General features: G+C 42.4%; 1 protein-coding gene across 1 annotated transcript in view; it reads left to right on the top strand.

Moving 5' to 3' along the window:
• Nucleotides 1-7,167: 7,167 nt before the first annotated feature.
• LOC117510617 (guanine nucleotide-binding protein G(q) subunit alpha) overlaps nucleotides 7,168-27,440 on the top strand; it is an 85,251-nt gene continuing 64,978 nt past the window's right edge. The window contains exons 1-2 of the mRNA XM_034170411.1: nucleotides 7,168-7,188; nucleotides 13,747-13,890. Coding sequence (XP_034026302.1) covers nucleotides 13,755-13,890 — 136 coding nt within the window. The 5' untranslated portion in view covers nucleotides 7,168-7,188; nucleotides 13,747-13,754. The remainder of the gene's footprint in view (nucleotides 7,189-13,746; nucleotides 13,891-27,440) is intronic.

Here is a 27,440-nt window from a genome sequence, read left to right as displayed (position 1 = left end):
ACTGCGGCTCCATGCAAGATCCCACCTCGTGGCATATCAATGATCCTAAAAACGGTGAGGAATCCTCCCAGAACTGCATGGGAGGAGCTGGTCAATGACCTGAAGAGAGCTGGCACCACTGTTTCCAAGGTTACTGGGGGTAGTACACTAAGACATCATGGGTTAAAATCATGCATGGCACGGAAGGTTCTCCTGCTTAAATCAGCACATGTCCAGGCCCATCTTAAGTTTGCCCATGACCATTTGGATGATCCAGAGGAGTCATGGGAGAAAGTTATGTGGTCAGATGAGACCAAAATAGAACTTTTTGGTCTTAATTCCACTCGCCGTGTTTGGAGGAAGAAGAATGCTGAGTACCATCCCAAAAACACCGTCCCTACTGTGAAACATGGGGGTGGAAGCATCATGCTTTGGGGGTGTTTTTCTGCACATGGGACAGGACGACTGCACTGTATTAAGGAGAGGATGACCAGGGCCATGTATTGCGAAATTTTGGGGAACAACCTCCTTGGCTCCGTAAGAAGCATATCAAGGTTCTGGAGTGGCCTAGCCAGTCTCCAGTCCTAAACCCAATAGAAAATCTTTGGAGGGAGCTCAAACTCTGTGTCTCTCAGTGACAGCCCAGTAACCTGGCTGATCTAGAGAAGATCTGTGTGGAGGAATGGGCCAAAATCCCTGTTGCAGTGTGTGGAAACCTGGTGAAAAACTACAGGAAACGTTTGACCTCTGTAACTGCAAACAAAGGCTACTGTACCAAATATTACGAGCGAAGCGTCGCACAGCGGCACGAAGCTCGCTCATGGTGCGGAGCGTCCTAAACAGGAAGTGCAAATTTTCAAATCCAGAGTAAAACAGGAAATGTTCAAATGTCAAACACTTCCTGGATTGACAGACAAGATCCCATGGAATCTCGCAGGAACTCAGTGGCAAGCTCACACTCAAACAGGAAGTGCCGAATTCTCACTCACAGTGAAACGGGAAATGTTCAAATGTCAAACATTTCCTGGCATGGGTGGAGCTAGAGCGGAGGCCGGGGTTTCACTGGACTTTACTGAAATCTGACTGGACAGATGACTGACATGTCACGGCACCACATGTCTGGTTGAAAGAGCTGCATTTTGAAATCAGTGAGTCACATTGACTGCTAGGTTCCTCCTGTCCAGTTGTTTGTGCTGTGTACCACAAAAGGTTCTAATCCACCTTAGAAGAAGAAACATGTTTGCTCCAGATTTGAACTGAACACGTCGTTTGAACTATGGACTTCTAATGACACCAAAGTTATATTGGTAAGTAAATGACCATATTTTATGACAGAAATGAGGTCCAGGTTGTTAAAAGCAGCATTTCTCCTTTAATTTGAGTTGGCTTATGTACACATTTAAACTAAGACAGCAGCTTGTTCATGTTGGCTTATTAGTGCAGCAGATAACTGAAACAATCCTTCAAATGGTGATACAAGCATCAAATTCTGCAGAAATACAGCTTGAGCAAAATTAATAGAGCAACTTTAACTTTTGACCCCTGTACAAACTGAAACTGACCTTTGTCACCATTCTTCCTGCTTTTACCTCATAACTCCATAACATTCAGTCGCGGATTGTCCAAATTATACCTTTTTTGGAATCTTTATGATCAGGTAAATAATGTGGTGTAGTTTTCTATATGATTGGAGCATCTTTTAATTTTGACCCCTGTGTAATTCTTCAATTTACCCCTCCCTGGCTGCCTATTGAAAATTCAAGTGGACAATCAGGGTTTTTTTTTTAAGAGTTCATGTCTATGGATTATTTGTGCCACATTTGATCTTTGTATCACCATTTTTAGGATTTCACTATAAATATTCTCTTATCTGCTGCACTGTACAGTAGTGTTCAGAATAATAGTAGTGCTATGTGACTAAAAAGATTAATCCAGGTTTTGAGTATATTTCTTATTGTTACATGGGAAACAAGGTACCAGTAGATTCAGTAGATTCTCACAAATCCAACAAGCCCAAGCATTCATGATATGCACACTCTTAAGGCTATGAAATTGGGCTATTAGTAAAAAAGTAGAAAAGGGGGGTGTTCACAATAATAGTAGTGTGGCATTCAGTCAGTAAGTTCGTCAATTTTGTGGAACAAACAGGTGTGAATCAGGTGTCCCCTATTTAAGGACGAAGCCAGCACCTGTTGAACATGCTTTTCTCTTTGAAAGCCTGAGGAAAATGGAACGTTCAAGACATTGTTCAGAAGAACAGCGTAGTTTGATTAAAAAGTTGATTGGAGAGGGGAAAACTTATACGCAGGTGCAAAAAATGATAGGCTGTTCATCTACAATGATCTCCAATGCTTTAAAATGGACAAAAAAAACCCACATGGAAGAAAATGGAAAACAACCATCAAAATGGATCGAAGAATAACCAGAATGGCAAAGGCTCACCCATTGATCAGCTCCAGGATGATCAAAGACAGTCTGGAGTTACCTGTAAGTGCTGTGACACTTAGAAGACGCCTGTGTGAAGCTAATTTATTTGCAAGAATCCCCCTCAGAGTCCCTCTGTTAAATAAAGGACATGCAGAAGAGGTTACAATTTGCCAAAGAACACATCAACTGGCCTAAAGAGAAATGAAGGAATATTTTGTGGACTGATGAGAGTAAAATTGTTCTTTTTGGGTCCAAGGGCCGCAGACAGTTTGTGAGACGACCCCCAAACTCTGAATTCAAGCCACAGTTCACAGTGAAGACAGTGAAGCATAGTGGTGCAAGCATCATGATATGGGCATGTTTCTCCTACTATTTTGTTGGGCCTATATATCACATACCAGGTATCATGGATCATGGAAATTGACAAACCTTCTGGGGAAAACCTGGTCTTGTTAGGAGAGACGGCATCCATCCCACTTTGGATGGAGCAGCTCTCATCTCTAGACATCTGGCCAATTTTATTAAACCCTCCAAATCGTGACTATCTAGGGTTGGGACCAGGAAGCAGAGTTGTAGTCTTACACACCTCTCTGCAGCTTCTCTCCCCCTGCCATCCCCTCATTACCCCATCCCCGTAGAGATGGTGCCTGCTCCTAGACTACCAATAACCAGTAAAAATCTATTTAAGCATAAAAATTCAAAAAGAAAAAATAATATAGCACCTTCAACTGCACCACAGACTAAAACAGTTAAATGTGGTCTATTAAACATTAGGTCTCTCTCTTCTAAGTCCTTGTTAGTAAATGATATAATAATTGATCAACATATTGATTTATTCTGCCTTACAGAAACCTGGTTACAGCAGGATGATTATGTTAGTTTAAATGAGTCAACACCCCCGAGTCACACTAACTGTCAGAATGCTCGAAGCACGGGCCGAGGAGGAGGAGTAGCAGCAATCTTCCACTCCAGCTTATTAATTAATCAAAGACCCAGACAGAGCTTTAATTCATTTGAAAGTTTGACTCTTAGTCTTGTCCATCCAAACTGGAAGTCTCAAAAACCAGTTTTATTTGTTATTACCTATCGTCCACCTGGTCGTTACTGTGAGTTTCTCTGTGAATTTTCAGACCATTTGTCTGACTTAGTGCTTAGCTCAGATACGATAATTATAGTGGGTGATTTTAACATCCACATAGATGCTGAGAATGACAGCCTCAACACTGCATTTAATCTATTATTAGATTCAGTTCGCTTCGCTCAAAATGTAAATGAGCCCACCCACCATTTTAACCGCACTTTAGATCTTGTTCTGACATATGGCATAGAAATTGAAGACTTAACAGTATTCCCTGAAAACCCCCTGTTGTCTGATCATTTCTTAATAACATTTACATTTACTTTAATGGACTACCCAGCAGTGGGGAATAAGTTTCATTACAGTAGAAGTCTTTCTGAAAGCACTGTAGCTAGGTTTAAGGATATGATTCCTTCTTTGTTATGTTCTTCAATGCCATATACCAACACAGTGCAGAGTAGCTACCTAAACTCTGTGAGTGAGATAGATTATCTTGTCAATAGCTTTACATCCTCATTGAGCACAACTTTGGATACTGTAGCTCCTCTGAAAAAGAGAGCCTTAAATCAGAAATGCTTGACTCCGTGGTATAACCCACAAACTCGCAGCTTGAAGCAGATAACCCGTAAGCTGGAGAGGAAATGGCGTCTCACTAATTTAGAAGATCTCCATTTAGCCTGGAAAAAGAGTCTGTTGCTCTATAAAAAAAGTCCTCCGTAAAGCTAGGACATTTTGCTATTCATCACTAATTGAAGAAAATAAGAACAACCCCAGGTTTCTTTTCAGCACTGTAGCCAGGCTGACAAAGAGTCAGAGCTCTATTGAGCCGAGTATTCCTTTAACTTTAACTAGTAATGACTTCATGACTTTCTTTGCAAATAAAATTTTAACTATTAGAGAAAAAATTATTCATAACCATCCCAAAGACATATCTTTATGTTCGGCTGCCTTCAGTAATGCTGGTATTTGGCTAGACTCTTTCTCTCCGATTGTTCTGTCTGAGTTATTTTCATTAGTTACTTCCTCCAAACCATCAACATGTCTATTAGACCCCATTCCTACAAGGCTGCTCAAGGAAGCCCTACCATTAGTTAATGCTTCGATCTTAAATATGATCAATCTATCTTTATTAGTTGGCTATGTACCACAGGCTTTTGAGGCAACCATTACTTAAAAAGCCATCACTTGACCCAGCTATCTTAGCTAATTATAGGCCAATCTCCAACCTTCCTTTTCTCTCAAAAATTCTTGAAAGGGTAGTTGTAAAACAGCTAACTGATCATCTGCAGAGGAATGGTCTATTTGAAGAGTTTCAGTCAGGTTTCAGAATTCATCATAGTACAGAAACAGCATTAGTGAAGGTTACAAATGATCTTCTTATGGCCTCAGACAGTGGACTCATCTCTGTGCTTGTCCTGTTAGACCTCAGTGCAGCTTTTGATACTGTTCACCATAACATTTTATTACAGAGAATAGAGCATGCATTGATATTAAAGGCACTGCGCTGCAGTGGTTTGAATCATATTTATCTAATAGACTACAATTTGTCCAGGTAAATGGGGAGTCTTCTTCACAGACTAAGTTTAATTAAGGAGTTGCACAAGGTTCTGTGCTAGGACCAATTTTATTCACTTTATACATGCTTCCCTTAGGCAGTGTTATTAGAAAGCATTGCTTAAATTTTTATTGTTACGCAGATGATACCCAGCTTTATCTATCCATGAAGCCAGAGGACACACACCAATTAGTTAAACTGCAGGAAAGTCTTTCAGACATAAAGACATGGATGACCTCTAATTTCCTGCTTTTAAATTTAGATAAAACTGAAGTTATTGTACTTGGCCCCACAAATCTTAGAAACATGGTATTTAACCAGGTCCTTACTCTGGATGGCATTATACTGACCTCCAGTAATACTGTGAGAAATCTTGGAGTCATTTTTGATCAGGATATGTCCTTCAATGTGCATATAAAGCAAATATGTAGGACTGCTTTTTTGCATTTGCGCAATATCTCTAAAATTAGAAAGGTCTTGTCTCAGAGTGATGCTGAAAAGCTAATTCATGTATTTATTTCTCCTATGCTGGACTACTGTAATTCATTATTATCAGGTTTTCCTAAAAGTTCCCTGAAAAGCCTTCAGTTAATTCAAAATGCTGCAGCTAGAGTGCTGACAGGGACTAGAAGGAGAGAGTATATTTCACCCATATTGGCTTCTCTTCAATGGCTCCCTGTTAATTCCAGAATAGAATTTAAAATTCTTCTTCTTACTTATAAGGTTTTGAATAATCAGGTCCCATCTTATCTTAGGGACCTCTTAGTACCATATAACCCCAATAGAGCGCTTCGCTCTCAGACTGCAGGCTTACTTGTAGTTCCTAGGGTTTGTAAGAGTAGAATGGGAGGCAGAGCCTTCAGCTTTCAGGCTCCTCTCCTGTGGAATCAGCTCCCAATTCGGATTAGGGAGACAGACACCCTCTCTACTTTTAAGATTAAGCTTAAAACTTTCCTTTTTGAAAAAGCTTATAGTTAGGGCTGGATCGGGTGACCCTGAACCATCCCTTAGCTGCTATAGACTTAGACTGCTGGGGGGTTTCCCATGATGCACCCAGTGTTTCTTTTTATTCACCTCTTTTTGCTCTGTATGCACCACTCTGCTTTTAATCATTGGTGATTGATCTCTGCTCTCTTCCACAGCATGTCTTTTTCCTGATTCTCTCCCATCAGCCCCAACCAGTCCCAGCAGAAGACTGCCCCTCCCTGAGCCTGGTTCTGCTGGAGGTTCCTTCCTGTTAAAAGGGAGTTTTTCCTTCCCACTGTCGCCAAGTGCTTGCTCATAGGGGGTCGTTTGACCATTGGGGTTTTTCTGTAATTATTGTATGGCTTTTGCCTTACAATATAAAGCGCCTTCGGGCAACTGTTTGTTGTGATTTGGTGCTATATAAATAAAACTGATTTGATTTGATGGATCAGTTTGGATATGTCAAAATACTTGAAGAGGTCATGTTGCCTTATGCTGAAGAGGACATGTCCTTGAAATGGATGTTTCAATAAGCCAATGACCCCAAGCACACTAGTAGACGAGCAAAATCTTTGTTCCAAACCAACAAAATTAATGCCTCGCAGATGTGAAGAAATCATAAAAACTGTGGTTATACAACTAAATACTTGTTTAGTGATTCACAGGATTGCTAAAAAAGCAGTTTGAACATAATAGTTTTGAGTTTGTAGCATCAACAGCGGATGTTACTATTATTGTGAACACCCCCTTTTCTACTTTTTTTACTAATAGCCCAATTTCATAGCCTTAAGAGTGTGCATATCATGAACGCTTGGTCTTGTTGGATTTGTGAGAATCTACTGAATCTACTGGTACCTTGTTTCCCATGTAACAATAAGAAATATACTCAAAACCTGGATTAATCTTTTTAGTCACATAGCACTACTATTATTCTGAACACTACTGTATATAAAAAGTAAGATGCTGCTCCTCAGTGTTTCTCAGTTGCCCTCAAAAGTATTGGAACACTTGGTATTTCACACATTTTAATTTGTTTATTCTATTTCAATTACATTTTTTTCTAAAATTATCTTCCTTAACTCAAACTGAAAGTAAATCACTACAACTTGATATAAATTAATTAAAAATATAGAATCCAGCTTCCTAATTAAGTGGTGTAGAGGAGGATTTTCTTAAAAAGAAGACCTGAAAGTTCAGCTACAATTTGACAGAAAGTACATTTGAGATGAAAGCCAAGATTTGATGTTTTGGTGAAAGAAACGTTTGTATTTCTTCATAATTGATGTCAATAAAGTCCAAGACATATTGTTCATGTTTCCATCCCCTGACTTCTATGAAGAAAACTGGCAATAAAACTGATTATTATTTACAGGTTTTATCAAGTTTTAGAGATTTGCTTTCAGTTTGAGTTTGAGGAAGATAACTTTAGAAATTTTAATTCTTTTTTTTTTTTTTTTTTGTATTTCTAGTATTTAAAATGGCATAAACAAATTAAAATGTGTGAAATTCCAAGTGTTCCATTACTTTTGGAGGGCACAGTATCCAAACCTTATCATGCGTCATCTCACATGGAGAAACTCAAAGTCATTCTTGTTGAATATCCATTTGATCAGGGCAGTGACTCACTTGTAAATATGAGCTGTGATGTCAGAGAATGTCAAACAGGACATCCTGAAGCCTGCTGCATATGGAAAGCAAAGTATGGACTTTGTTGAGAAGCGTGTATTGGGTACAACTTACCTTTGGGAGAAGATGACCAAGATGAAGCTTCAGAGCTCGAAAACTGCTTCCAAAACTGAGAAAGTAAAATTACCTTTGCATGTAGTGGAGTTGAAGTGGGATCACTCGCTATTTGCAAGACTCCTAATCATTGCCAGATCCTGCTCCGATATGAATCTACAAGAATCTGTGGGTATGTTTGAGTTGACATGCATTCCAAGGTCACTCTTCTCTCCCGATGGGTATATCTTTAAATGCATGGACAAAAGCAATTTAATGACTGTCCTCGAGCCATTCCCAAAAGCAAATAGAGATGCAAATGCTGTTGATGAACCCTTCACAGAAGGGCAAGGTGCTGGAGACCCTGTCTTGAAAGCCTTGCTCATCAATGGCATGGCAGGAACTACAACACCTTCTGTGAAAACTTGTGAAGAGTTCGCAGACCATACAAACAATAAAGGCCCCCTGACACTTGCACAGCTTTGATCCGCGCACTTGCATGCACTGTGCCGTGCACAAGAGTAAGCTCATCTCAAACTTGTTGTAAACCATGCGCAGCTTTGTGCAAGTGCGCAAAGAAAATTTTGAAATGTTCAAAATCTCCATCAGGCATTAATTACATGAACCTTATGTGAACATTACGCAAAAAATTAAAAACGCTTTGTGTGAATGCGAGTGATTGCATCAGCACACTGCATCACAGTGCAGCTCATCTGAATAATTATAACGAGATGTTAAATCTATCATAAACGTACTTTTACAGGTGCACACAAGAATGAATGAACATGCAACTGTTTTACCAAGCTATTACAATATAAACATGACAAATAATTACCTTTTTAGATGGTTATAAATGCTTTCTCCACCTCGTTCAGCGTGCGCATGATAGAGACAGGAAAAGCTGCAGCTGCAACAGTCCTCTGTGATACCGGATTGAGAGGAACAACACGTCTCTTATCACCCCTTCCAACAATCATGCTTAAGGCCCAGTGACACGAGCCTGTCTTTGACTCACACACTACTAGCATGACCTGTGTCATGCTGGAGACTAAACTCATCTTTAACAGGTGCAGACAGGACATGAGAGGGGCGCCGGTGCGTGCTATTGCGCACAGAGAATTTTGAAATATTCAAAAAATCTTTCACGCACAAATGTCATGCTATGTGGCACGATCTAATCTCCAACACTACATGCAGCTCGTCAAGTGGAGTAAAGAAGAAATGAACAGAGCGAGTGGTGATGTCAGCGTATCGCGTCAGAGCGCAGCTCGTCTGGAGGATTACCACAAGTTAAATCTGTTATAAACATACTTTAACAGCTGCACACAAGAAGGAAAGAACATGCAGCTTTTTTTATCAAGCATGACAATGTAAACATGACAAATAATTACCTTTTTAGATGGCTCAAAATGCTTTCTGCAGGTAGTTAGGCGAGCGGTGCTCCCGCTGCACGAACATCGTTGTGATGATCCCACCCACTGTGTTCACAGCTGGACGCCCGCCGTTCTTTGTTCTACCGGCTGCCACGTGCTCTGTGCTGGACGCTGCGTATATAAAATCATTATTTCGTGGTGGATTAATCATTTTTTCTGCAAACTGGCCATTGAAAATGTTTCTAATCGCATCCTGAATCACAGAGGACTGTTGCACCTGCAGCTTTTCCTCTCTCTATCGTGCACATGCTGAGTGAGGTGGAAAAAGCATTTGGAACCATCTAACAACGTAATTATTTGTAATGTTTGTATTGTAATAGCGTGGTAAAACAGTTGCATGTTTATCCCTTCTTGTGTGCTGCTGTAAAAGTGCGTTTATGATAGATTTAACATCTCATTATAATCATTCAGACGAGCTGTGCTGTGTTGTGGTGTGCTGATGCAATCACTCGCACTCACACAAAGTGTTTTTGACTTGTTTGCGTAATGTTCCCATGAAGTCCATGTAATTAATGCGTGATGGAGATTTGAACATTTAAAAATTTTCTTTGCGCACTTGCATGAAGCTGCGCACAGTTTACACCGGTTGTAGCTGTTGCAACTAAATGTTTCATTATTAATTTTTATGGTTGTAATTTATTTATTTTTGTAAACACATAATATTGGAGTACCTGTGTTGTACTACAGCCCTCTAGTGGTTTAATTGGGTAGTGGCAAGAAATAGTCACGTGCGAGGAGCTTCCGGAGGCCGCAGACACAGACACGAGGAGCAGTGAAGAAAAACAAGTTAAAAGTAAAGACTTTGACTTAAGAAAATAATTCTAGCCAATCCTATATGTTGGTGTAGACAGTGTGTGAGATTATTTTTGTTGAATGTGGATGTTTTATTTAATTTTATGTACAAGCTGACCAAACATGTATATTTTTGTTTGTCTTCACTATAGTTTTTCACGGTGTGGCCAGAAGACGCCTTATTGTAAAAAATAAATGCTGACAAAACATCAGTTGAATTGTGGCTTTATCTACACCCAACAAAAAAAACCTATTAGGAGCAGCTACACAGGTTTACAATGAGTTTGAGATGAGTTTACTGTTGTACATGGCAGAGTGCGTGCAAGTGTGTGGATCAAAGTCATGCAAGTGTCAGGCCAAGATGGGAACAGACATCCTAAGTGCCGAGAGGCTTCATTTTCATAGAATACAGTTGTATGCAAAAGTTTGGGCACCCCTGATGATTTCAGTGATTTTTCTTTATAAATAATTGGTTGTTTGGTTCAGCAATTTCAGTTAAACATATCGTCTAGCAGACAAACACGGTGATATTTGAGAAGTGAAATGAAGTTTATAGGATTTACAGAAAGTGTGCAATAATTCTTTAAACAAATTTAGGCAGTTGCATAAATTTTTGGGCACCCCAACAGAAAAAAATACATCAATATTTCATAGATCCTCCTTTTGCAGAAATAAGGGCCTCTAAATGCTTCCTATAACTTCCAATGAGAGTCTGGATTTTGGTTGAAGGTATTTTGGACCATTCATCTTTACAAAACATCTCAGGTTTGTCGGTTTTTGAGCATGGACAGCTCGCTTAAAATCACACCACAGATTTTCAATAATATTCAGGTCTGGGGACTGAGATGGCCATTCCAGAACATTGTACTTGTTCCTCTGGATGAATGCCTTAATAGATTTTGAGCAGTGTTTAGGGTCATTGACTTGTTGAAAGATCCAGCCCCAGCGCAACTTCATCTTTGTCACTGATTCATGAACATTGTTCTCAAGAATCTGCTGATATTGACTGGAATCCATGTGACCCTCAACTTTAACAAGATTCCCAGTACCTGCACTGGTCACACAGTCACACAGCATGATGGAACCACCTCCAAATTTTACTGTAGGTAGCAAGCGTTTTTCTTGGAATGCTGTGTTCTTTTTCAGCCTTGCATAGCGCCCCTTATGTCCAAATAACTCAATTTATTTTCATCAGTCAACAGCACCTTATTCCAAAATGAACCTGGCTTGTCCAAATGTGCTTTACCATACCTCAAGCGACTCTGTTTGTGGCATGTATACAGAAAAGGCTTTGTCTGCATGACAGCATCATACAGCATCTGTTTGTGCAAATTTAAGTGCACTGTATAGGTGAACGATGCACAGAGACACTATCTGCAGCAAAATCATAAAATCATGTTGTAGGTCTTTGGAGCAGGTCTGTAGGTTGACTATGACTGTTCTCACCATCCTTCACTTCAGCTTATTTGAGATTTTTCTTGGCCTGCCACTTCAGGTCTTAACTAGTACTGTGCCTGTGGTCTTACATTTCCTCACTATGTTCCTCACAGTGGAAACTGACAGCTGAAATCTCTGAGATTGCTTTTTGTATCCTTTCCCTAAGCCATGATGTTGAACAATCTTTGTTTTCAGGTCATTTGTGAGGTGTTTAGAGGCTCCCATGTTGCCACTCATTAGAAGAGAAGCAAAGAGGGGAAACATTTGCAAATGGCCACCATAAACCTATGTAAAGAGATCAAGGGTCAGTGAGCTTACAAATCAATTTTGAGTTCCAATAATTAGTGCTAAATGTATTCAAATCAATAAAATGACAAGGCTGCCCAAATTTATGCACCTGCCCAATTTTGTTTAAATAACTATTGCACACTTTCTGTAAATACCAGAAACTTCATTTCACTTCTCTTCATCTGCTATATAATACATTTAACTGAAATTTCTGATCCAGACAACAAACGATTTATAAAGGAAAATCATGAAAATTGTCAGGGGTGCCCAACCTTTTGCATTCAACTGTACACATTGTCGAGACAGGAAGCTCAGAATGTGCGCCTCAGCATGTTAACACATGCGGGACATGGGCCACATTGTCTGAGCTCTGCACATCTGGGTGTGTTAACAGACCAGAGAACAGACAGAGGACCACTCGGTTATGGTGAATTATGTCCCGATGTGATTAATGTTGCTACAGTAGTGTACTTTTCTATTCTCTTCTTTTTCTTTTGAACTTTTTGCCTCTTCATTTTTTCAAGTAACAGTAGTAATAGTAAGCTGTCTCTTCTCGAGACAGCTTTAGTCATGCCCTAACAGTTCCCTGGCATCTGGGATAGGCGGGAGGTGATAGCTTTGTTGGTGAAGATGTTTTCATTTCAGTCTCTGAATCAAAGTTGCTCTGGAGCAGGTAATGGGCTAGTACAATTAAAAACAACAGATTGAGTCAACTGGTGGTGTTATAGGAAATATAATTAGTTTTAAACATATTAACATCTTGTGAGAGGACAATATGATCAGAAAGGCTATTTCATAAACAACTGTACTTCTGAACCAAAACTTTCCTTCAGTATGGATCTGTTTACTATTGAAAAATCATTGCCTCCAAGTCCACAATACCTTCTTTTCTCAAAGAAAATGTAATTAATTTATTCAAAACCATACATTAACTTGTATATTTCAACTAAACCCACCCAACTCCTCTACTTTCCAAAGTTAACCCTAAAATTCTTGAACTTCTCCTCCTGTGACATATTTAGTATCACGCCTCTGAACTTTTTCCAGTTAATGTTTTATCTCTTTCTAAATAAGGTGATCTGACTTGCACACAATATTAAAGAGGAGGTCAAACATAAACTTTTGTATAGATTTATAAAGGACAATCAGGTTGAAGTCGATGTTTTTGTGCGGCGCTGATTTGACGTGACACGCCCCCTTGGGTGACGTCACCCAGACAGCGGAGGAGTGGATGGGCTTCAGTAACAAAAATACATGAAGATAATCGAAGGACGGACGGGAGAATACTGTTTGGGTACACGGGCACCCGCGCAGCGCTTGTTCCTTCTTCCAAGTCACCCACATTAAACGCTTTTTTTAAGGAGACAAACCGGACTACATTTTGCGTGAGTGAAGGCCAGCGTGTTATGTGCGTGTTTCTCGTGTTTTTGAGCAGACACGGAGAGATAACTGTACTGTATCCCAGCCTAGCGGATCGGAGTGAAAGTCCGCCATATTCTGCCTCACCACGCCCGGGAGTCGAGCCGCTGGAAAACAAGCGGACTCCTTTCTTCATGTGTTTTTCTTCTCTGCGGACGCTTACTCGAACCCCAAGGAGGTCAAGGAGGTCCTTGTGAGGTGGGGGGGAAAAAAAACCAAAACAGCCACATTGAGGACTTTTCAGGAGCATGGACGGCGGTGCATAAGGAGCCGGCGGACGGAGGATGAGTCTTAAAAGGATCTGTTGATCCGAAACGAGCAGGAAAAGCGGCTTAAAGGGCGCGCGGATATTCATCTCAAAACCGCTTCGGACTCTCTTCTGACGACGTCGGGAGGCTCGGAGGGCGAACCGAACCCGGGGGGAGGGAGGGGAGAGGGGGGACTATTATTTTTGGGGAAAAAAAATATTTTTTTTTTTAGTTCTCCAACCAGCTAAATCTGTGCGCCGCCCGGAGCTCCTTATTATCAGCGCGTTGATTCCCCGCACAAACAGGGCCTGTATGAGGAGGCCTCAGAGAATCTGAAAAATCTGGATGAATCAGAAATAGGAGGAAAAGTGCGTGTTTTGAAATAGGAAAAAGGAAGGAAAAGAAAAGCGAGAATGACCCTGGAGTCCATAATGGCGTGTTGCCTCAGCGAGGAGGCGAAAGAAGCCCGGAGGATCAACGACGAGATCGAAAGGCAGCTCCGCCGGGATAAGAGGGACGCACGCCGGGAGCTGAAACTGTTGCTTCTTGGTAAGCATGGCGGGGAGGGAGGTAAAAACCAGAATTCCTCTCAGCACAAATACCTCAGGCGGGTGGTGGAGGTGGGGGTGTAACAATGGGGCTTCCCACCTGAGTGCAGCTGCTGCCTGCGAGTCCACTGCACAGATTAGTAAATCATCTGAGGGAGGGGATGCCGTCAGGCCTGCATAACTTCCAGGCTGAAAAAACACCTGATTTGAATAAATGCAACCGGTTAGTGTCTAGGAAGCAAAAGCCTGTTGGTGTGGGCTTTCTCACTTCAACAAGTGGCCTGACAGACACCTGTGCAGCCAGGCCCGTCCAGGTGCTGCACGCTTCAGTGTGCCTGGTAATCACAGGGCCAAAGTCTAGCATTTTATTGGGAGTAATGAAGCCAGTATTGCGGCTGAACACCCACTTTAGTCATCAGTTCTATCACAGGGGTTGAAGAACAAGATTGTGAACACTTGCTTATGTCTGTTTTTACATACAGTAGTGTTGAGCTAGTACCCATGTTCACCTGCAGTGGTCAGTAGAAAAAAAGTTTCATTTGAGGAAACTGGCTTTCTCATTTCATATGAAATGAGAAGCATTATTTACAATTTCCCCAACTCTTTTACTCCAGGGCAGTTGTTCTTTTAGGCTACAATAGGGCATTATGATGTCACGCATCATGCATCCTCCTGTGTTTTACACCCCGTTCTTACTTTCACAGATGTGCATCCCAGAAGGATGCAATTTATAACTGACAAACTGGCATGTGAATTATCACAGCTGGCCATGAATATGATCTAGCAGGCAATTTAATGGTGTAACATGTCGGAATTGTATGATGTGATGTAGGGATGGGTATTGATAAGCTTTTATCTATCGATACCATTATCGATCCAATTTTTTATCGATTCCCTTATCAATACTTCTTGTGAATTTTCTGTGTACTAAAAGTAGGCTTTACAGGTTTTTTTATGTCAACATTTTATTGAGTCTTACAGTAAATAAATATGAAATCTGTACATGGTCACTGGATCCTTTATCTGTGGACATAAATAGAAATAAACAAAATCTGTACTTTTTGTCAAAAGCATTTCCTTTCAGCTATTAATTACATAAATGTAACTCCATAGCCTCTGAGCTGAGCTCAGCCGGCTGCACTGCAGGTCAACATCAATGTAATTCATAAAGAATGGAGAATGTCTCATTTTGGGTGGAAAAAAATGGTTTTGATTGGTTGTAGTTTGTTGTCTGTATTACAGCGTTTGGAAAGAGGTGTCATTTGATTTAAAACAGTGATTCGCTTTGAAGTTATTAATTCCGCCCAATATCTATCTTTCCAGCTTTACTCAGTAGAGAGCTGTGCAGTGTTTTGGAGCTGTGCAGTTAGTACCACAAAAAAAGGAATGGAATGGAGCATGATTCTCTTTTCTTGCACGCAACAAGACAAGAGTCCCAGTTAGTGACTTTAATCAGCACAAAGGTGACTCAATATTGAAATCTTTAGATGGCTTTGAGAGGGATTAATGAAGAAATTGCGGACTTGTCAAAGCAGAGAACCAGTGACGCAGCACTGCTTCGTTGATTCAAGCAGGTCTGAAAACACTACAGAAATGATCATTTTCCCGACAAACACCCTCAAAAACAACGGCCTCTCCAGCGGAATGTGAACTGAAGGACCAACAGACCCGGTGCCAGAAAAAAATATTAAGGGGGCGATGAGTTTATTACAGGGGGCGGGGTCGCTCCCCCCCCCCCCCCCCAAAAAAAAAAGTGCGCATCGGAGGGGACGTGCCTCTGAGCGTGCGTAATGAATTGGGTGCGCTCCTGGAAAGCTTGTGTATTTAGGCTACACCGTTGTAAGAGACTAAGATTAAAAAGTAATGACAGTATTTTTTTTTTTTATTATTGTTTGAACATATAGACCCTCGGTCAAGTGATCTCCTGCATACCACACAGAGCCGGTGTTCTGTCGAGATGAGGTGCGTCAAAACATTAACGTGTGACAGGACTGCTCATTTATAGAGCAGTTTTCTGAAGAAAAATCATTGGAAATGTTTTTTTTGTTGTTGTTGTTTGTTACCTCAAAATTTCTGATTACTGTTAAAAAAAAAGTTTAGAACACTTGTAATTAAAATAGCTAAATAAATCAGTAAATGGTTCTTTAGAAACCTTTCATCTGTAAATTAAAACCACCTGTTATTTCAGATTAGATAATTTCTTGTTTAACATAAGGAACCTTGGACATTTATTTTTAGACAAATAAAATAACATGGAAACTTGTACATTTTTCTTAAGTCTGGTAGATTATTTATGTCATTTCAACCAGAAAAACAAACACTAAATAAATACAAATGTTTATTATAAATGCAACAGGAAATAATTTAACAGTGACTGCAGTGTGATTGTAAAGTGGGATTTCTGTGACATAAACCTCATGATGTTTTTTATATAATTTCAACTTGTAATTTTGTCAAAATATGTAATTGCCTTTAATGTTTGATTCGTGGACATTTTTAATAATCCGTTCATTTATTGTTAAAATATAAAATGAAACAGCTTTTAAAAAATAATAGTTGCTGTTCATAGAGCCTTTTATTTAGAAGCAGGTGATGTTATGCTGGATTCTCGGGACCAGATTAAGGTCTCTTCTGCAGCTTTGAACTCTGGTGGTGTTGCTGAAGACACTTTTGTCCTATTTTGAAGAGCAGAGATGTTCTCTTTCGACTGGACTTCGTGGTGTTCAGCTCATCAATGGAAGTTTGATTGTCTGCACAGCAAATGTTCCTGATTGGGACAAATAAAAACATTTCTTTAAATATAAAGAAACACTAAACAGTTTATATAAAAAAGGGGGGGGAAAAACAATGGAAAAAATGTAACAAAAAAATAAGTTATTTAAAGTTGAGCTTTTGTGGTGTCTGAAAAAAGCTGTAGCTTTATTTGGTAAAAATAAGAGACTGAAACATCCTACATTTTCGATGCCCATCCCTAATGTGATGTGAAAATACAACCGCAGTATGACTTCAGCACAAATGCTGGTGGAAAACCTTCCAGTGATGTTATGGCACATGCAACAAGGTTGTGGGCTCCACAAAAATGAAAGGCACATGACCAAAGTGTGTCAAAGTTCTCAATGAAAGAAAGCAATTTTCAAGCGTTTTTGAAAATGCCGCCACAGTTCAAAGCTGTGAAAACTCAGCGGTCCGGGGAATTCCCCGGATTTCATCATGGGGAGGAGGGGGGGAGGTGTTAGTGTTGCACTCTGTGATCGTCACCGAGTTTTTAAAATGCCTATCGCAAAGCGTTTTTTTTTTTTTTTTTTTTTTTTTTTTTTTACAACTTAGTGCAAGTTTTACAAGCCCTGATCTGATACTGATCTGTATAACAGATACAAATCTGTGTCCTCGGATCTGAGAAAGTCAGCAGAGAAAAATCCCTCTCTCAATGTGTGGCTGTTGCAACAGTTGTCGTAAAGCGGGACTGGTTGGTTGCTACGGTGATGCTGTGTGGCTGCTCCAAACTAAATGTAGCATGTGGACATCGCTTACTTTAAGAGCGATCAAGTGTTCAAAGAAGAATTTTGCGGCATGTGTGTCACGGAGCGACATCAGAGAGAGATGGCAAGAAACATGGTTTGAAAAAGTTTAATAAGGACAAGAATCTGTGGAATTGGCGCTGGGTTGAATTTAAAGTTCGTCGTCATGAACACAGATAAAAAACTGGAAAAGCAAACTGCATCTTATGCCCTCAAGAAACATGGTAAGAATTTTTTTTTTTTTTTTTTTTTTTATCTGGAAAATAAACATTGTGCTGTTTAAACAGGAAGATTAGGTGACTTTTTTAATTAATGTAGACTTTCTTTCATTGGAAAAACGACATTGTGGCTTTGAGTGGATTTGCAGAAATTTACACAAGAATATGTGACTTTTTTACTAAAAGGTATGTTATTGATATTTTACAACACTTTTCAAAATATTCTACAAGCTTTAACTGTGGTTTTTGAAAAGCTTTAACATTCTTTTCAGTCTTCATGAATTTCATGTAGTTTAATTGTTCTGCGTTTATGCATTATTTGTTTTACAATTAAAAGGAAAATCATTCCAGGTCCTACTTCCACATCATATTCTGTTATTTTAACATTGACAGCTTAAATGAAAGGTTGAATCTAGGATCATTTAAATATGTACTTCTTTTGAGATTTTTTTTCTTCCAGGAGATGCTGAAAATGTATCATTAGATACAAAATTAATTTGGTTTCTGTGGTCCCACGGGCCCTAAACCTCGGCCCAGACCCCTTACAAATTTTCCTCTGACTTCACAATTTTCATTTCACAGCCCTGACAGTTAAAAGAAGATTGCAGCACAGTGATGGAATATTCAGGTTCATCACGAACATCCTCCCGGACACTCGAAGGTTTCGAGGGTATGGACAACATTTCAGACCGTGGCCTTCTAGAATATCTGTGAAAGTGAGAACGGGGCTTTAAGGGGTCACACTAATGTATATAGATATCACAGTCTGTACATCGTAGACACTGAATTGATACATTATTTTAAAAAATGGATCACTGAAGGTTTATGGTTATTACTAAACTTCTGAGCTGTTGCATGTGTCTCTCTGGGGCATGTACAGAAAATAGTTCTCGGTAAATGAAAGACTGATGCTTTTTGACACGCTAATGTGCCTTTGCACCAGCTTTCAATAGTGCATCTTCTCTCTTACACAGTGGCAGAAGCTGATTGGTAGAATTTACTGCTGTGGCCTGGAGCAGATGGAGGAGTTGATTATGTATATTGAATTTTGAAATAGAGATGACATTCAGCACATGCAGGGCACAGGTCAGTCTTCATTTGATGGTGCGTTATCCTTCTGAGGAAAAATCGCAGTGCTTGGTTAATGGAGTGAAAACTGTTCTACTGCTTACTGTCATGTATGTACCCCAGCCCAATTGGCAATATGCAACTATACAGGCAAACAGATGCACTACTATTCTTTGTCAAGACTGTGCCACATACCAGTACCGCATACCAGTTTTCTTTCTCTCTCTCTCTCTCTCTCTCTTCCATACGCCTCTCTCTCTCTCTCTAGACCATGAGGTTGTGATACACAGAGATTTGTCATTGACGTTTGGGTTTTGTGAGAATGACTAGTAACTCTGTTCACCTACGGTGCATGTGGAAAGTATTCACAGCACTTCACTTTATCCACATTTTATGCTACAACCTTATTCCAATATGGAGTAAATTAATTTTTCCCTCAAAATTCTGCTCACACCACCCCATAATCGCATGTTTTTGAAACTTTTGCAGATTTATTAAAAAAAAAAATCACATGCACATAAGTACTCTGCTCAATACAGCCTCAAGTCCTCTTGATTATGATGCCACAAGTGTTATATGGCTGGGGGGGCCTGGCTGCCGGTTTGTTTCTGTCTTTTGGTTTTCCTCCCAGGTGGCTTGCGTTTGGGACTGAGTGGCTGTGTTGCTGAGGCTGTCAGGACCTCACCCTCATCACCTGCGACTCGTCAGGACTCACAGCTGTGGTGCATCTGGATGGATTGGAACATGTTGGCATTTAAGACTGGAGTGCACAGTGTGTATTTGCCAGAGACTCGACCTTGTGACCAGACGGGTGAGATCGTCGTCTCGGGAGCCATCTCATCAACAGCGGATGCTGAGAACGTCCAGGTTTGATGCACGTCTGTGAAAGAGGAGGGGGTGAGGTCTCACGCTCGTCAGCACACTTCCTGAGACTCGGTTGTTGCGGCCACCTGGGGGTGGTCGGCGGGGTCCTTGGGTCCCGAAACAGCTTCTGGCTCCGGACCTTTATCGCTACTGGGAGCGCACCACGCCGAGCCGCACCTTTTTGTTATATTTTCACTGTTATGTATTAAATTCAGTTAGCCTTTGTACCGTGCTCTGCTTATTTCATACTGGGTCCTTCAAACGCTGGTCGGTTCTCCGAGCTGCGTCCGACACATAACAGTAGTCTCTGGCCAAACATCACGGACCCAGCGGTAGCAGAGACGGTAACGCGCCGGGAAGGCGGCAGCAGACGTTCAGTAGTTATCCGGATCAGTTGCGGGGCTCTCCGCCCGGAAGGTGCGTGTTTGAGACCATTACTGGATACTGATTTGTGCTCTCTTGCAGCCGTGTTCCTGTGTTGTGCCTTATCCGTGGGTCGTGGTGGAGTGTGACTGGCGACGGCTTCGCGTCACGCTCCGACCGGATAAGAGGTGTAAACGGGAGCTGCAAGAGTGCGTTTGTAATGGGTTCACGCGCACGGCGGAGCTCTGTTAGCACGGGTCGCTGGGCTTCCTGTGTTACAGTCGTAGCCCCGTTTCCCCGGATAAAGGTAACTACTGCGTCTGTTGTATCAGCTCCGGCGTTATTTAGTTGAGCGTTGTGTGTTGCAGTCAGCTGCGCACATAAAAGCAGCTCGTTTGTTTTTTCTGTCGCCAAAGGGGTTTTTTTTGTTTTTAGCACTCTGGCTCCCCTTGTGGTGACTGAATCACGTTACCGTCAAGCTCTTGAGTAGGAACAGGTGTGTTCCATTTGGTTGAGCTTGACGGTATAACTCACTGATTTGTGTTAGTTCATTTTGTGTGGGTGTTGTTTGAGTTGGTTTTTGTGTGGGATTTTATTTTTTGTTTTCCACTATTTGTCTGGGATTGTGACCCTGCAGCCTGTCTGAAAATGAACAAAAAAAGACAAAAAAAAGGGGACCCAAACAACTGTGTGTTGGTCTGTTTGTTTTTCCTTTTATTTTTTTTTGTTTCACTTCCCCAGGGTTAGATGGAACGGTCCCCTGGGGGGTGATGGGGTGGTACTTGGGTTGTTTTTTCTCTTTTTGTTGTTATGCCCTCTCTTCTCCTCTGACTCCAGCCGGGTGTGCCGTGGTGTCGGCATTGCTGGAGGGGTGCAGTTGGGTTGTGCTGGGCGTTTCCCAGGTAGCCTCTGCACCCGGGAGGGGAGGGGGGGGGTTTGGGGTATCTTTTTGTTTTCCCCCCCCCCCAGTTCCGCCCTCAGGGTTTGACTGTGGTGTCCTCTGGGGGGGAAAGGCTGTAGGCCCATCTAGCCATGGACGCCGGGGGCTGGGTCCATTGGTCATGAGGGGAGGCGTCTCCTGGGTTGACGAGTGGTCCTCTGGGAGGCGCTGGTAGTCCCCGTGGGTGACGTTGGATCCCAGAGGGACCCCGGTCGTGGTTATTACTCCTGGAGCTGGCGGGAGGCCCTCTGGGGGGTGTTGGTCCCTACATGTCGTTTGGGGGGGAGGAGGGGGGGGTGTTGTAGCATTTTTGTTTGTGAGCTCAAGTTTGGGTTTTTCTTTTCTCCCCTTCCCTGGGGTTTGATGGAACGGTCCTCTGGGGGGGGGGGGGGGGGGGGGGTATTTTGGCATTTTTGTTTGTGAGCTCAAGTTTGGGTTGTTTTTCTTTTCTCCCCTTCCCTGGGGTTTGATGGGACGGTCCCCTGGGGAGGGGGGGTGTTTTGGTTGTTTGTGTTTTGTTTTATGACTAATTACACATGTTTGGATAAAGGCTGACCGCACAGGTGTAGGAACTCCTGGCCACACCTGTGCTAAGAGACTGTCAGAAACAAGGGCAAAGATGCAGCCAGTTCAACCAGTCTGTTGGAGGATGAACGCGGACACGGTTTCCAGCCATGGTCCCTGGAGGGGGGTGTTTCTCCTGGGCCAGGTGTGTGTGGTCGCCGGGAGGCTTCCCGTGAGGGTGGGGTACTGTTATATGGCTGGGGGGGCCTGGCTGCCGGTTTGTTTCTGTCTTTTGGTTTTCCTCCCAGGTGGCTTGCGTTTGGGACTGAGTGGCTGTGTTGCTGAGGCTGTCAGGACCTCACCCTCATCACCTGCGACTCGTCAGGACTCACAGCTGTGGTGCATCTGGATGGATTGGAACATGTTGGCATTTAAGACTGGAGTGCACAGTGTGTATTTGCCAGAGACTCGACCTTGTGACCAGACGGGTGAGATCGTCGTCTCGGGAGCCATCTCATCAACAGCGGATGCTGAGAACGTCCAGGTTTGATGCACAGTCTGTGAAAGAGGAGGGGGTGAGGTCTCACGCTCGTCAGCACACTTCCTGAGACTCGGTTGTTGCGGCCACCTGGGGGGTGTCGGCGGGGTCCTTGGGTCCGAAACAGCTTCTGGCTCCGGACCGTTAGCGCTACTGGGAGCGCACCACGCCAGGCCGCACCTTTTTGTTATATTTTCACTGTTATGTATTAAATTCAGTTAGCCTTTGTACCGTGCTCTGCTTATTTCATACTGGGTCCTTCAAACGCTGGTCGGTTCTCCGAGCTGCGTCCGACACATAACAACAAGCTTGGTGTACCGATCTTTGGGCAGTTTTGCCCATTCCCCTTGCAGCACCTCTCAAGCTCCATCAGGTTGGATGGGGAGAGTCAATACACAGCCATTTTCAGATCTCTCCAGAGATGTTCAATCGGATTCAGGTCTGCGCTCTGGCAGGGCCACTCAAGGACATTCACAGAGTTGTCCTGAAGCCACTCCTTTGATATCTTGGCTGTGTGCTTAGGGTCATTGTCCTGCTGAATGATGAACCATCACCCCAGTCTGAGGTCAAAAGTGCTCTGGAGCAGGTTTTCATCCAGGATGTCTCTGTACATTGCTGCGTTCATCTTTCGCTCAATCATGATTAGTCTCACAGTTCCTGCCGCTGAAAAACATCCCCACAACATGATGCTGCCACCACCATGGTTCACTGTAGGGATGGTTCCTGGTTTCCTCCAAACATGACGCTTTGGAGACTGGGCTGTTGTTAACGGTGTGTCAGAGCCCATTGCTAAAGCCTATGCAGAGGAGCTGGCCAGGCAGGGCATCAACATCATGTTTATCAGTCAGGATCACACGGCTGTGGCCGATACTGCTGCATCCATTTCCCAGACCTATGGAGTGGAGAGTGTTGTTGTGCAGGGTGACTTCACGGTAGAACAGACAGCCTGTAAACCCATCAAAGAAGCCATTAGGGGTAAAGATATCGGCTTCCTCGTGAACTGTGTGGATGAGTCTCTCGCCTTCCCCCAGAAACTGATTGAAATTCCTGAGCAAAGGCTGATTGATTTGGTGAACAAGAACATTGCAGTTGCTACCCTGATGACCCGCTTGGTGCTACCAGGGATGGTGGAGTGCAGCAGAGGAGCTGTGGTCAATATATCATCAGCTACTGGATGCAGACCCTCGTCAGGAAGAGTGATGCTCGCTGCCTCCACTAAATACCTGGATCATTTCTCCCGAGCTCTTGATCTTGAGTACAGCAGCAAAGGGATCTTTGTCCAAAGTCTGGTTCCTTTTCAGATAGCATCACGCAAACAACATCCACCATCATCTTCATCATCACCATTGCCTTCAGACGCCTGGTTTGTTCCAAGTCCAGAGGTTTATGCTCGCCATGCTGTGTCCACCCTGGGTGTTGCTAAGAGGACCACAGGCTACTGGCCTCACACACTGCAGTACAGGCTGATGAGGTGTGTTCCAGAGTGGATTTGGGTTCTTGGGTCACGTGCGCTCACCAGTTCAAGCTGAGACTTTCTGATTATGTGTGTCGTTTGGCTTTGAGTTCATTCTGCCAGCACTTTACAGGAGTTCTGTTACATATTGGTCAGCTTTCTCGTATTGATTTTGTACTTTGTTGAATGTGAAATGAGCGTTTGTTAAATGTGTTAATGAACATGCACAGAGTATTGCACTGTCACAGTGGGTAGATTAGTGAATTCCTTTTTGCCTTGAAACCTCATAAAATGTCCTTATGGTGATCAGATGTGATGGTTAGGTCTTTGTGTTCAGATTCTGAATTCTTATGGATCTTGGAGCTAAAATTGATTTCATCGTTGTCCAGTCATAACATAGTTGTGTAAGTTTTTACGTAATTATTGTATGGCCTTGCCTTACAATATAAAGCGCCTTGGGGCAACTGTTTGTTGTGATTTGGCGCTATATAAATAAAATTGATTGATTGAATTGACATGACACCTGGCATTCACACCATAGAGTTCAGTCTTTGCCTCATCAGACAAGAGAATTGTTTCTCACAGTCTGAGAGTCCTTCAGGTGCCTTTTGGCAAACTTCAGGTGGGCTGCCATGTGCTTTTTACTAAGGAGTGGCTTTCATCTCGCCACTCTGCCATACAAGCCTGACTGGTGGATTGCTGCAGAGATGGTTGTCCTTCTGGAAGGTTCTCCTCTCTCCACAGAGGAATGCTGGAGCTCTGACGAGTGACCAGTGGGTTGTTGCTCACCTCCCTGTCTAAGGCACTTCTCCCCGATAGCTTTGTTTAAACTGGCGTGCAGCTCTAGGAAGAATCCTGGTGGATCTGATCTTCTTCCATTTACGGATGATGGAGGCCACTGTGCTCATTGGGACGTTCAAAGCAGCAGAAATGTTTCTGTACCCTTCCCCAGATTTGTGCCTTGAGACAATCCTGTCTCAGAGGTCTACAGACAATTCCTTTGACTTCATGCTTGGTTTGTGCTCTGACATGCACTGTCACTTGTGGGACCTTATATGTAGACAGGTGTGTGCCTTTCCAAATTATGTCCAATCAACTGAATTTACCCCAGGTGGACTCCCATTAAGCTGTAGAAACATCTCAAGGATGATCAGTGGAAACAGGATGTACCTGAGCTCAGGTTTGCGCTTCAGGGCAAAGGCTGTGAATACTTGCGTGTGATTTCTTAGTTTCTTAATAAATTTGCAAAAATCTTAAACTTTTTTCACATTGTCATTATGGGGTATTGTGTGTAGAATTTTGAGGGGAAAAATGAATTTCATCCATTTTGGAATAAGGCTGTAACATAACAAAATGTGGAAAAAGTGAAGCGCTATGAATACTTTCTGTATGCACCGTATCTTATGGCTCTAGTCCCTAAAGTCATGTGGCTGTATTAACGGCCACACCTGTCCTGGTGCAGATTGACAATTAGATTGATGTTAAATATGAAGTTGCCAGAATGGGACACTTGTGTTGACACAGAGGGAGTTGCAGTGTCTCTAACATCTCATGTTTCTGTGACACAAAGCCGAAGGGCGCAGAGCACAAACTGAAATAAACATTCCTGTCGGACAATGTACATTCATGAAGTCGACAGACAGAAAGTCAGAGGGATTTTGTGCTGTTTCACAAAGCAACGAGAGAGAGGGCAACTTGTACAAACAGCACATGATGTTAAAATTCTTAGACCAACATACTTGTACTAAATATACAGTGCATCCAAAAAGTATTCACAGTGCTGCACTTTTTCCACATTTTTAATGTTGCAGTCTCATTCCAAAATGGATGAAATGTAATGAAAAATAATAATAATGATCATAAAAATTAAGAAATCACATGTACCTAAGCATTCACCACCTTTGCATGAAGCTCAAAATTGAGCCCTGGTGCATCCTGTTTCCTCTTGATCATATTGATATGTTTCTGCAGCTTAATTGGAGTTCATCTGGCGTAAATTCATTTGATTGGACTTGATTTGGAAAGTCAACACACCAGTCTACATGTAAGGTCCCACAGTTGACAGTGCATGTCAGAGCACAAACCAAGCATAAAGTCACAAGGAATTGTCTGTAGTCCTCCCAGACAAGATTGTCTCAAGGCACAAATCTGGGGAAGGGTACAGAATCATTTCTGATGCTTTGAAGGTTCCAGTCGGCACAGTCGCCTCCATCACGCTTAAATGAAAGAAGCTGAGATACAGCAGAACTCTTCCTTTTGCTGGCTGGCCGGCCGTCTAAACTGAGCGATCAGGGCAGAAGTGCCTTAGTCAGGGAAGTCAGCAAGAACGCAATGGTTACTCTTGCAGGGCTCCAGCATTCCTCTGTGGAGAGAGGAGAACCTTCCAGAAGGACAACCATCTCTGCAGCAATCTACTAGTCAGGCCTATGTGACATGTCAGACGCCTCCGTTTGAGGGTCTCTTCTGCAGTTAGCAGCTAGCTATCAGGCAAGCATTGATAAGTACTGTCGCTGACATGTCTGCTGGTGCTCAAACACTGCAAATCAATATAGTAACATGCAATGTTTGCAAAACCGTTGTCCTGAGGGGGGGGAGATGATCTGTCATGACCTCAATCATGTACTCTGAGTGGCTGTGCCATCTGGTGTTCAAGAGATGAAATTTCAGCCACTGACCCCACATTAACAGATTACAGATTCTTTATTGTCTTTGTAACAAGTACAACGAAAGCTGAGGTGCAAGTTTGTCAGTGCAAATGTAAATCACGTGCAGACTTGAAAGGTCTGGGGAAGAAAAGAAAATAAACATAACATTTAACAGAATAGAAAAGGTATGTTCATAGCACAAATTTAAAAAAAGAAAAAATTATAGGTACATAGCAAAAAACAGATTTCATATATAAAAAAGAGAAGTACGAGGTCTGTCAAAGTATAGGTCGTTTTTATTTTTTCAAAAACTATATGGATTTCATTCATATGTTTTTATGTCAGACATGCTTGAACCCTCGTGCGCATGCGTGAGTTTTTCCACGCCTGTCGGTGACGTCATTCACCTGTGAGCACTCCTTCTGGGAGGAGTCGTCCAGCCCCTCGTCGGAATTCCTTTGTCTGAGAAGTTGCTGAGAGACTGGCGCTTTGTTTGATCAATTTTTTTTCAAAACCTGTGAGGCACATCGAAGTGGACATGGTTAGAAAAATTCAGCTGGTTTTCGGTGAAAATTTTAACAGCTGATGAGAGATTTTGAGGTGATACTGTCGCTTTAAGGACTTCCCACGGAGCGGGACGTCGCGCAGCGCTCCCAGGCGCCGTCGTCAGCCTGTTTCAAGCTGAAAACCTCCACATTTCAGGCTCTATTGATCCAGGACGTTGTGAGAGAATAGAGAAGTTTCAGAAGAAGTTGGTTTCAGCATTTTATCTGGATATTCCACTGTTACAGGAGATTTTTTTTAATGAAAGACGTGTGGACGGATTGCAGCGTCGGCTTGCAGCCGCCGCGACGCTCCGCCACAGGAAAAACATCTCCGTGTTGATAACCATTTGTAAAATCCAGGCGGCTTTTGATGGCTTTCAATGGAGTGAGTATCTGTGAAATTGTTTAACAGCTGGGCATGTTCCAACTTGTCCTTAAGGCTTCCAACAGAGGTGTTTTTCCAGTGGCGTCGCGGAGCCACCGCGACAATCCGTTCACACGTCTTTCATTAAAAAAATCTCCTTTAACAGTGGAATATCTGGATAAAATGCTGAAACCGACTTCTTCTGAAACTTCTCTGTTCTCTCACGACGTCCTGGATTAATAGAGCCTGAAATGTGGAGGTTTTCAGCTTGAAATAGGCTGACGATGGCGCCTGGGAGCGCTGCGCGACGTCCCGCTCCGTGGGAAGTCCTTAAAGCGACAGTATCACCTCAAAATCTCTCATCAGCCGTTAAAATTTTCACCGAAAACCAGCTGAATTTTTCGAACTCTGTCCACTTCGATGTGCCTCACAGGTTTTGAAAAAATTTTGATCAAACAAAGCGCTCTCTCAGCAACTTCTCAGAAAGGAATTCCGATGAGGGGGCTGGACCACACCTCCCACAAGGCGTGC

This window comes from Thalassophryne amazonica, chromosome 5 (genome assembly GCF_902500255.1).
Source record: "Thalassophryne amazonica chromosome 5, fThaAma1.1, whole genome shotgun sequence".
Taxonomy (NCBI): domain Eukaryota; kingdom Metazoa; phylum Chordata; class Actinopteri; order Batrachoidiformes; family Batrachoididae; genus Thalassophryne; species Thalassophryne amazonica.
The sequence above is the reverse complement of the archived record's forward strand: the minus strand, read 5'-3'. Positions and strand labels throughout refer to the sequence as shown.